Source organism: Gallus gallus, chromosome 13 (genome assembly GCF_016699485.2).
Source record: "Gallus gallus isolate bGalGal1 chromosome 13, bGalGal1.mat.broiler.GRCg7b, whole genome shotgun sequence".
In the NCBI taxonomy this organism is placed as follows: Eukaryota; Metazoa; Chordata; class Aves; order Galliformes; family Phasianidae; genus Gallus; species Gallus gallus.
Window position 1 is genome coordinate 10895027 of NC_052544.1, and position 12156 is coordinate 10907182.

The 12156-nt window shown below is 45.1% G+C and overlaps 1 protein-coding gene across 1 annotated transcript; it reads right to left on the reverse strand.

Annotated features, from left to right (window-relative positions):
- Positions 1-317: 317 nt before the first annotated feature.
- Positions 318-11048, reverse strand: LSM11 (LSM11, U7 small nuclear RNA associated). Its single transcript, XM_015293898.4, has 4 exons — positions 10605-11048; positions 9903-10042; positions 9098-9181; positions 318-7504 (listed from the first exon to the last, which is right to left on the reverse strand). The coding sequence occupies exons 1-4, from the start codon at positions 11026-11028 to the stop codon at positions 7100-7102; spliced, it is 1053 nt and encodes a 350-aa protein (XP_015149384.2). The 5' UTR covers positions 11029-11048; the 3' UTR covers positions 318-7099.
- Positions 11049-12156: the final 1108 nt, after the last annotated feature.

Genomic DNA, 12156 nt, shown 5'->3' on the forward strand with positions numbered 1-12156 from the left:
CAGTTCCTGGAAAACCACCTCCTGGGGGCACAGTGGAAGCCACGTCCTACCTGCCAGCCCTTTGAGTGATCAGGATGGTACTTACATTCTTCAGCGTGCAGCTCACTTCCTTTCTGCATCTCTAAAAGACAGGTATGGTTATGTTGTTAATCTGTGGATGAATACACTTTTGAACATGCAGACAACTGCTTTGCCTCAGATCACGCAACTCAATAGCAGCGCTAGCAGTTGGAACTTGTGGCCCCCACATCCATGTGCCTGTCCTAACCACTGTCATGAGCATACAGAGCACAAAAGGCAAACTTTGAAGCCAACTGTTATATGGATATTATTTATTGCAGTGTAGTCTTAGCACTTTTAAATATAAACATTTATATCTGGAAAGTAGAATATTGTAAATTTGGTATTATTCAATATGTCCATAGCAGCATCAGCTTCCTAAGAAACAAACTAGGAAGACAGAGAAGGAATTACAAACAAGTTACACTCTTATTTATCAGTTTGACCCAAACATGGTACTGCAGTGTGAAACAGATATTGAAGTCACCAACCTGACCTTGAAGACACAAGTAATTCCAGGACTGAAGTGCATCATTACACCTGGTGCCTGGCACACTTCCCATGTGCCAAGACACAAGGCTAACAGTCGAGTGCCTGAAGAGGGCAGATGATCTATGTATCTGCATTACCTGACATATTATAGTTTTAATAACAATACTTAGCCATTACTTAGCATTTGTGTAGCTCTTGCTGCTCTGTTGTACTGGTGAGACAGGCAAGGACTGCTCTCAGATGGATTACAGCTGTGGAGCACACAGGAAAGTGACATGCCAAGGACATTCAGTGAGTGAGTGGCAGTAGTGAGGTTGGAATTTGTCAGCACCTGACTTCCAACCCCGTATGGGTCTGGTAGGTCGTGCTGCCCCTTTGTGTTTCACTGGGGAAGCTTTATAACTGACTAATTGGTTAGCAAGTCCCAGCCCATGCAGCTATACTGGATGCATGCACCGTTTGGAAAGGGGTCAATACAACTGCTCCTCTCATAATGCCCATTTTAGTGTTGAAGAAAAGGAGTGCTTCTCTCATTTTCTCATCTCGGGATGATCTGTCAGGCAGAAGGTACAATGACACAGCTGCACTTTGCTCTGAAGCAGTGCAAATCAGAAGCAATCGCTAAAGGAGCAGGAGCAGCTTTCATTTCTTGCCTGAGAGAGAGCACTGATCTTTTGAGAGGAAAAAAAGATGGATATGTTTTTACACGAACTGATCAAACTACTTTTCATTCTAAACAAATACAAGACTGACTGAAAGTCTCAGGTGTACTAATTTTCTTCAGCTAAGTCATCCAAGTGTACACTGTGAAGGTAGCAGCTAATAAAACAGTTATCCAGGAACATCAGAAGCCATTTTCGTTCCCTGACAGGCCTTCACTTCTCCCAGCTAAGAGCAGGAGCACTTACAGTGACATCTGAAAGGACGTGTAAACATCATGAGACAAGCCAGCTCTGATATTCCCCTGCTGAAGCAGTCCTTCCTCCCGCACCCCCAGAAAGCTAACAAGGAGAACCAAGCCTCCTGCCAGCCCTGCCTCAAAAGAGGGAAATTTGCTTAGTTGTTTGTTCTCCCACTGGGTTTCCTCTGCACACTTTTAGAGGCAGGATCAAACGTTATCAGTTATAAGGGATGGAGCCTGGCAGAGACCCTTGGGGCACGGTTCAACGAATGGAGGCTGCACTACAGAACCGTCTCTGCACACTCACTGCTCTGTCTGTAAAGCACAGGGTAGCACAGGACAGCACACCTCTAGGAACGACTGTACAGACATCTTGTGGAAGACAGTAACACCAAGAAAACTCTGCATGCTGCTGGCATTGTGGACACCTGATTGCTACTAACTGGAATTGCTCCTCTAGAAACTTTCACTGTAAAGTTAGATTGTTTATATTCAAGTTTGCAAGCAGACTCACGTCTCTTTGAGCTCTGTTTGTGATTGTGCCTAAGTCACTTTGGGTTTGGGTTTGTTTATGCCCACCTCCCACCAAGCATGGAAATGCTGGGAAACCAGCTTTGAAATAACTACCTCTCTGTATGAAGATCGTCTTCCTGCACTAGAAGGGAACAACTTTTTATCGTCTCTTCTTCCTATGCTGGCTTCATACATTTCCATTTGTGCATCTTCATAGTATTCTTCAGAAAAGAGGTTTTTGGTTTGTAATACCTTAATCACAATAATATGACCTTTAGTCACTGTATCAGTCAGTATCACGTCAGTCAGTATCACATTTCATAAATCCTGTCATCCCTTAATTTTTAAATATCATTTCTAGTAAGCATTAGCAAGGCAGTCTTATAATTGCTATGGTACAAGCTTCCAATTTTTAAGCCAATGCCAAGAGGTGAAAGCATGAACTGAAATAGTTCTGGGCTGCAGAAGACGTAATCTGGCATTTCTGCTTTACACTTTGCAATGCAGGCAGAAAACAGCTTTCTATCAACTCACAGTATTTTGCAGTTATGCTTTGAGGCAGCCACAAACACATTACTCAACAGTTTCTCAGGAAAGCGTGTGCCTGCTTGAAGAAATCACTGCACCACTGCTACTGCTGCTGCTTCACCTCTGAGGGCTGCACCTTGCAGTTGTATTCAGCCACACAGCCTTCAGTTTAAGCTGCTGCTTATAGTTCTGCTCTGTCTAATCAAAGACTGAAAGTTAACATGCAATTATGCAGCTTCAGATACTTAGTTTGCTGACCCATCTGCTTTCCCATTTTCTTTCAAGACCGGATGAAATCATGTTTTGTACCGATTTCATTTCAGTCGGTGCCACTGGGCAACAGAAAGGGCACTGTGGGCAGCATGCTGAACACAACATCAAATTCAACAAAAATGAGACATCTTTTATATCTGCTGCCTTTTTTTCCTGCAAACTTCTTCATGCACTGCAATTCATGGGCAATTCCAGCTGCGTCCTGCTGAGACCTGCCCCTGCTTCCAAACAGTGCCCAGGGGAAAGCTGCATCAGAAACAAACAATCCAGTAGCGGAAGGAGAAAAGCAGTCAAAAACTACTGTGTGCTGCCTATTTCAGTAACATCATGCTAGGCACCTATCTCTACATCAGAAAAACTTTCAGGCAATGAGCAAGCCAGACAAGTCAGGTGAGAGACTAAAAGCCACGCTTTCTACAAGCTCCTTTCTAACACTGGTCTTATCTATTCTGTTACCACCCCCATACTTATCAAGTGTTTGATAAAAATGAAGCACGTGAGTAAAAGTTTCCCAAGAAAGAACAACACCCATAACTATAGGCTAACACTGTAGTGCTCAGCCTGGTTCTCACTGCTTTCCTCACTTCCCAACAGCATATAAACTATTTGAGTTGTGGTGCCATGAAAATCTCACTCAGACTGTGTGAAAAGGACTTCAGAATTATATCACTGTCCAAAAAAAAAACCCCAAAAAAACCACCATTAAAACAGCCCTTCTTAAAGTTATCAGTTGACCTCATTCCCTACTGAACTATGCTGGCAATAGAAAGGTACATAGTGACACTCTGAGAAGTGTCTGTGACAGCACAGTTTAATTCTAAAACTATTGCATTATGTCACACATACTGTATCATGTATCTGCAGCTGGCATTGTGACATTGCACAAGTTTCACATGTGCTATTTCAGGAATTATCCTAAAACCATCTCCAATGGTCACAGCACTTCTTCAAAGGCAGTTCAAAAAACACTGCTCCTTGCAACCATTTGGTGCTTCACAATAAATAGGCTTTAAGAATCAGTGCTTACCATCAGGCTGAAAAACATCCCAGAACGCAACGAGGAGAGTGATCCCTCCCAGGGTGTCTTTACATTTGTCTCAAAACCTGCTGACCTTTACTTTGTTTCTTAGGTCTGCCTCCTGCTCCTGCTCTCAGTCTCTAGTGTAGTAACTTCAGACATCTACGCTCACACCTTCTTTGTGATGCTACAGCAAAAGGGGAATGCAGGAGCAGCCAGCTGCTGAATGAAGAACCCAGACCTGTGCTGAGTCTGGAAAAGGCAAAAACACAGAAAGAAACAACCAGAAACAACAACCAAAATAACAAAGTGGTTTTGGTTTGTTCAATTTACATGAATGCTTCAGTGAGGTAGAAGACTTCACTTCAGAATCACATTCTATTTTATTTAAAGAGAAACTTTATCTGAAGTATTAAACATGCAAGTGACAACACGCACAGCATCACTCGCTAAGTCACAATCAAATCCTATGTTTGAATGAGACAAAGTTCATCAAACAGTATTTAGATAACGGGCCATACGCTGTCAGAAAAAGCAGGGAACAGGAAGACCAGGAGATCTGAATGGAAGAGGCTGTATTTAAGAAGCAGCTCAGAAATAACGAGAACGGGGTAAGAATTAGGAAATGAAGGAAGAATCACCACACAAACCATTACAGCTAAAGTGTAAGAGAAATTTAGTCAAGTTCAGAGATAAGAAACCAATGAGAAAAGAACAGTTTAATAATGAGGTAGAGGAGAACAAAATGGTATAGCTCTTAACCAGGTTTGTGGACTGAGGTGATGACTGTGGAAGAACAGGTCAGCAATATAAAAATCAAGGCACCAATGCAAGTGTGAGCACCAGCATTTCTCATAGGATCTACAAACAGAAATGCACAGATGTGAAGCAACAAACACTTGTAAGACTCCAGGGAGAACCTTTTATGAAAGGTGACACTGAGACTTGTTGTAGTAAGTGAAAATGATCAAGTGTCAGTGGCATGGAAGAGGGCACCAAAGCTGAAAGAACACTCAAGGCAGCTGTATCTTATTTAATATGTAAGAAAGGATGAAATAGGCAGACAAAGAGAAATACAGATATGAGGTTAGAAAAATAAACCACAAGAATTGAACGGGATATCTGACACATTGGCCTGAGTGGAGATACAACACCCTTTGGTCAAGTGTGAGAGAAAAGGGAGAGGTGTCAAACCAGCAGCCTTTGGCATACGTGAATGGAAGAGGCAGAGACAGTCAGCCCATGCAGTTGAAACAGAAACAGATCAGTCAGAAATTGGGGGAGAAAAAAGAAACACAACTGAAAACAAAATAAAAACAGTAATTTGCAATGAAAGTTGCTGAGAAGTCAGGAGCAGAAAGAAGTCCTTGCTTCTAGCTTCATACGCCTGCAATAATTTGTGAGGATTCTGTTCAGCTGGCAAGTGCAAGGAAAGGCAACCAGGAAAGGTTCAGAAAGAGCCACCAGGGGTAAGGAGATGATCAATGTTCCGAAACCAAAGTTAGAAAGGAACACCCTGAGGAGAGAAACTACTGAAAGGAGAAGAAAACCGTGTGTGAGGGAACAGAGGACCACATCAGCATAAACAACAGCACAAGAGGAGGCAAGAACCTCCAAGGGAGGAATCTGCTCAATGCCGAGTTCATAGTAGGAAGGAATTACAGCAATTAAGTTACGTGTCATAAAAAACAGTAAATATTCTTTTTTTCATAACTCCATGAAACTGTTTTTTGCCTCCACAGTACTTCTCAATCTGAGGTACTTTTGTCCCAGTCTGAACTCAGATCTGCTTCTCAGTGGCTGCGCTGATCAGTGATCCAACCCCACCTCATCTGAAACGCTGACATAAAAGTTTCAGGCTCCCCCAGAGGCGTACAGCTGCTCTGCGAGCCCAGGAGCTCCTGCTACATGACTTCTGTAATTCACCCAAGCACCAGACGTACTCCTAATGACAAGCAAGCAATATGCTGCATTTGTTGCAATAGAAGTACGTCATTCAAGAGGACACTTGCTCAGTGTGAGGACTTACGACCTCAGCATGCAATACAAGACCTGCTATAAAGCACTAGAAAGCTGTTTTATCTGTTGTCCTCGCAATTTCACATCTTCACACCAGAGCTGCTGTGAAGCATAAGGTAGTTAGTATGAAAACGGGAGTAGCAGCATGAAATCCAGCATCCTCTGCCATCCAAGAGAACAGACTAAGTAATTTAACAGCATTATTTACCCTCAAACTTTTGTACATAGCTCTTGGGAAGCAGTTTATATATGCAGAAGCCTGGCCTGATCTGTCATAGATTAAGAACACTGCTAAAATAAAATGACCGATGAGCCGAGTTTGACTTTTATACAGATAGGAAAGAGTCATGGCAATTTCTGCTCCATGGGAACAGCTGGAGACAGAGCACCTCTGGTTTCAATGGAGGGAACTTAAAGGTGCTTAGATACAGCATGGTGTGCTCAGCATGAACACTTGTATCTGAGAAGGAAAACTTGCAGATATTGCTATTGCAACAAGCAAATGAGTGAAAGAGAAAAGTGCAGTTTTCCACATGCATCCACAGCATTCAGAGATATTCTCCAAGCGTGGAGGTCCCTACATCAGCTCCATTAGCTGCTTGCTGGTGACATGTGGTGAAAGCATGGCACTACAAATAGAAGCATAAGCTTTGACATTGAAAACAGATCAAATCCTGGCGATCATTAACAGAAAAAGAAGAGTCTTCAACTGAGAGGTTTTCTATCACACAGAGTATTACAGAGCTAACGATGAAGCCATCAGATGTCACCCCACCTTTTCACACGTTACTTCAAACTGACTGTCAGAATTACATCTGGAAGAGGAGACATCCGTGTAACAATGGCAGATAAACAGTTGGTTTTGGAACATGTGAAATCAGAGATTCCTCAGAACATGCAAAATATCATTTGTGATTTGTTTCAGGTAGAGATCTCATCTTCAGCTCCCTAAACATATGTCACAGTTCACTCCTATAACTGAGTACATTAACATTCTCTACCAACCTTCCTGACTTAGCTGTTTACTTTTTAAGAAGCAGTGGGCTCTGTGCTCATCTCCCTCATCTCAGAGTAGAACTGTGCTGCTGACCTCACCCTGAGACCCCCAGCAGAGACCAAAGGAGGCTGCTTTGGCAGTAAGCTCAGGATACTCCAGTTAGAATTATTTCCCCCACCTTGTTACAGCAGTGGGAAACCTGTCACAGTACCATATTCACAAGAATGCTAAATTGTAATGAGAGCTACCACAGCAATTCATGCTATCAAATAAATACACTGACGAAGGCTCAGCCAAGTCAATGAGCTAAATGGACAAGCAAGACGTTCTCTCCTCGAATAAAAATCTGGTTTATGTGACGTGTGAACACCTGTTGATAATCCACTTTGGGCCTCCTTTTTCTCCGTGCCTGGCTTCTTGTGCGGGTACCACCAGCAGTGGCACCCCCTGTGTGAGCAGTCCCACTGCCCACATCAGCTTCACCTCTGGCAGCCAGATGCAAACCGTCTCCCGGCACCTTCTTTTCTCCACCTCTGCCCAAGCGTTTCTGCTTCTCACGCTCATCTTCTTCTCTCCCTCGTCCCGATCCAACTTTCCATCCAGACGTCTGAGAGTCATTTGTCAGGGCTAGCTCCCCTGATAAAGTCTTTGAGTCAGCTCCCTTCTTCACAGACGCATCCTGCAGCTTGAGTCTGTCAAACAGCTGTAAAGGAACATTTCTGCATGTGACCACACAGAAAACAAGGAAAGCCTCTTGTTCTGCACTTCTGTATGGTATTTGAGTACACGGTCCCAAACTAGTTCCCATAACGCTCAATGAATGAAGAATCTTTACCAGAAATAAATACTATCATACCATGCTTTGTTGCCAAAGTCAAGCTGTGACATATGGTAAATAGATCTGCTGTAGGTACATAAGCATATTTACACAATAATCAAGGAATGTGGGGAGCAATACTGATGTGCAGTAGCATTTAACTATGGTCAGGTACAACAGAAAGCTACTAAGTTGCTCTGTTAGCTCACTTTCCCCAAACCTCTGATAATGCTGTCAAATAGAGAGATTTCCATCCTTGTGTCCCTAACTGGGACATACATCCCTAAGATAAGGAGCCTCAAACAGCAAGGAATGCATGCTGAAAATAGGACACTCTTTGCGCTCCCCAAAACAAACTGAATAAGGCCACTTCTGAGAGGTGAGCAGACCAAAAACAATAGGAAAATAATTAAAGCTACAGCAGCAGATCCAAAGCACTGCATGAGCTCATTAATCCAAGAATACATGATACAGAATCTGGAAAAGGGACTGTTTTTACTCTGGCAGCAGCCAAGCTGTTATGAAATACTGACAAATGAAAAGGATTCTTGGTGAGGTGGTCTCTTCCTGGCAACAGGATGGGTAGCGAGTCTCTGTGAAAGATGGCTAAAATTAACAGTAACAACTTGATTATCTTAATTTTTTTGAAAAAGAAGGGCAGGATCTGTCAGAAAAGAGATTTAAATGGCAGGAATTTAAAAGCAAATTCCTTGCAATGGAACCATTCGAAGTTTTTGTGACGCTTCTGTGATGTTCAGAAGGCCCCAAACTATGCCACTCAATAGGCACAGCCCTGTCACATTTTTTGTCCTTCAATGTTCAGAAGTTCATGCATCATTTTTTCACTTTTCAACTCTATAGACATATGTTTGCAGCTGGATCCTACAGTTTTGCTTTGGATCAGCATGAAGAATTTGGGGCTTCACAGTAGCTAGGCTAGAAGTTCAAGTGACAAGACAGACACACTGCCAGCTAGAAAGACTGTCACTCCATGAACATTAGTGCCAGTTAGACACTGCCAAATCACTCGGAACAAATGAGGACTGGATCAACCACGAGTGTAGAAAGTGCTTTTGTACCAAACTAGCTAGGGCACAAAATGTTGGATTTATGCTGGATTTACACTGGCTATCAGAGGGCAGAAAATGTGGTAGTGTAAAGTCAGAAAGCATAGAACAAACCAGTCAGGAACCAGGGACTGAGCTTATTGAAGATCAGCATACTGTACTAAGCAGTGACAGCAATTATGATCTGATATTGGAAATTCTAAAGCAGAACATCAGTAACTCTGAACTATAGCCAAAGTACTTTCAGAATGTCAGAAAACTTTACTTTTCAGTTCAAGTCATTTTAGAGTCACCTGTAATAAAAGGAGGTAAAACATTTCAACTGTAAGCATAGTTTTCCAGTCAGTGCTCCTCTTCCACTACATTGTAAAATGAGATACTCAAAACATTAGAATGGCAGAGGGTTACCTACACGGGTCAGTGAGAGCTGGGGTTCTGCATAGAAAGCTTTGCCCAATACTGGCTTCCTGTATGTCTCATCCACATCTGTCAGGGCCTAGAAGAGCATTAAAGAGATGGAAAGTAGAAAATTAATAGAAGACACAGAGACTCCAGGCCAGCTCTATCTCATAGCATTATGAAATGACGTTCTAACTGGGAGAAAATCCACCCTAGGAACAAGATGTGCTTTGGAGATGGTTTTGTGTCATCTGAGTTCTACCGAGGTATAAAAGTAACAGCGAAGCCCAGCACTCATCCTGCATTACTTACAAAATCTTTCTGAGCCCTGCTTGCAAAATCCTTCTGGCTTTTTTCTACCTATTTCCAAGCTTTTCACAGCCCTCGGCTCACAAATTTGTAATAGTTCCTTTCATAGCCACTGTCTCTTAAAAGGTACACGTGGTAGAACAGAGGGAAAAGCTTCTTCACCAACACGGAAAAGCAACTTATCAGTGAAAGACATCAGAGAAATCTTCAGAAGCTCCTGATATTCTCATATTCCACCTTCCTGGGTTCTTATATAAAACCTTTGGGGGCTCTTGGGTACTCTTCAACATCTCTCCATCCCCACCTAAGACCTACCAAGCAGCTGGGGGTCAGCCAGACACACCGACCCAACACCACGCACCACTGAAACCGAAACCCAGTACTCAGTTCCAAAGCATACAAGACTTAGGGACCACAATATCGCATCAGACTTCTATAAACACGATTTGCTTAAACCTGCTGCAAATCTCAAGTTTTCAGCGTTGTAGCTATAAACGAAGGGCAATTACCATATTCCAGAACTTGTCAAATGCAACCAAGAAGCCCGTGCAGACTCCACGGAGCCCCTTGAAAGTGCGGATGTGGACATTGATTTTTACACCGTCTCGGACACAGCGGTGCAGCTCCCCCAGCGGGCTGCCTTCATGCACTAAAACAGAAAGAGAACGTCGTTGGTCTTCAACAAAACACATTCATAATCAATGTACGGAGAAATTCTTAGTTTAGGGACTGCAAATTCAGGGCCTGACTGCACATCAGGAAAGGTTTACACTGTGGGTCTCCCATGTTACCACACGGCAGCTGATGTGCAGCGGCTGGCTGCATGGAACAGCTCCCTAGGAATTCACCTATATTTCATTTTTACATAGTGTTTTTCTTCTTTGCTTCTGTTTCACTCATATTTAAAACCAATCCTTCTGGGAACCTAAACACAACGAGATTTGGGGTCATACAGCACCTGCGTCAAGGCACTCGTTATGCTTTAGCATCCGCACGAGAAAAAAAAGTTCTGCTTTAGGCATTCAGAACCGAACATTTTGGGCTTTGCATAAAGAATCGCGCTGAGGCGACAGCGCTGAGATGCTCTGACTGCAATAAACCCGCAGTATTTTTAATAAAACACCACAAACCGTTCGGACTCCCACACACCACCCCCTCCCGCCCCGAACCCCCCGGCCCTGCACAGCCCGGCCCGGCCCCTCGCGCCTTACGCGGCATCCTGGTGAGGACGTTGCGCGGCGCCCTCCTGCGCCGTGCCGTGCCGCTGCCCGCCGCGTCCTGCTCCGGTCCCGCGTTCACCATGAGGCTGCGGAGCCGCTGGATGCGCTCGGGGTCTGCGGCCGGAGGACCGCGGCGGGCGGAGCGCCCGGCTGAGGGGCCGCGGCGGGCGGAGGGGCCCCGGCGGCCGCGCGGGCGGAGCAGGCCGCGCTGGAAGCTCTCGTACTCGGCGAGGTTGTTGAAGCAGGGCGCGGCGGGGAAGGGGAGCGGGGTGTCGGCGGAGTACAACGCCAGCAGAGGGTCGAAGCGGCTGGAGCTCACGTCCAGGCGGCTGGGGCTGGGGGAGCGCTCGGCCCCGGGCCGCCGGCGGGGGTGCCGCTGCTCCGCGCCGCCCGCAGCCCCCTCGTCCTCCTCCATGCCGGGCTGCGGGCAGCGGCACCTCCCGCCCATAGGGGGCGCTGCCGCGTCGCCCGCAGAGCAACGCAGGGCGCGGGAACCGAGCGGGGAGGGGCAGCGCACAGAGCCGCCCACGGGCGGGACTCGCGCAGCCGGGCGGTGCGGGGCTGTCGGCCGCCGGCGGTGCTGCAACGCTCGGTGACCCCGCGGGGCGGCCGCAGCGTCGGGCGGTGCTGCTCGGAGCCCGTGCACAACGAGAGCAGCAGCACCTTCCTCTCAATCCATTACATCCTACGCAGCTCAGAAACATTTCTCAAAGGAAGAGCGATGCTGTGGTACCATTGCAGTGTGTTTTTACTGTAACACATTCTACCACCTTCTAATTAATATTTTGTAACTGGCTCACGGAAGTGTAATGCTTCCTGCTGCAGCAATAGAGCTGACACAGTAACCCACCAACGACACAAAGGTCCACTTCTTCAGTGCAGTGAGGTCCTATGTGGAACTACACATGAGAACACCACGCACTTGAAGTCCATTAAGTACAGGAGTTTTTTTTTCTCCTCCCAGCATTTAAATTAACAAAAATGAAAGGCCATGGCTGTGGAGCCAATTCAGAGCTTGGCTCCAAAGTCTCCATCCAAATGATGTTTACTTCCTACACGTTGTAAGGATGAGTTTAATTAGGAATAAACCTAATACCTGTTCAGACACACACACAATGTGCATGTGTAAGGAGACAAAGCATAGCATGTATCAGACAGTCACACTATATATGATTAAAAACATACATATGCTGTACTGATACTGGCATAACGCGGGCAGCACAGAGGCAAACTCAGCCAAGCACAGCCCTGAGTGGGTATCGCATCCCCTATCATGCAGCAGCCTCTGGAAAAACTGAACAATACCTACATAAGACATGACGGTGGTTGAAATATTTTCTCATCTTTACTCAGACTGCAAAATCCAAATATTGCCACCTCTGGAGCGGTTGCTCTATGGGCAGTGTCTGAAGTCAGGTACCAGACAGGAACATGGCATATCAGACTGGAGCAAATTACGTATGTGATTTTAAAAATACACACCAAAAAACCTCAAGCCACAAGAGAAACAGCTCTCAGTGACTGCAGCAAAATGATTCATGCA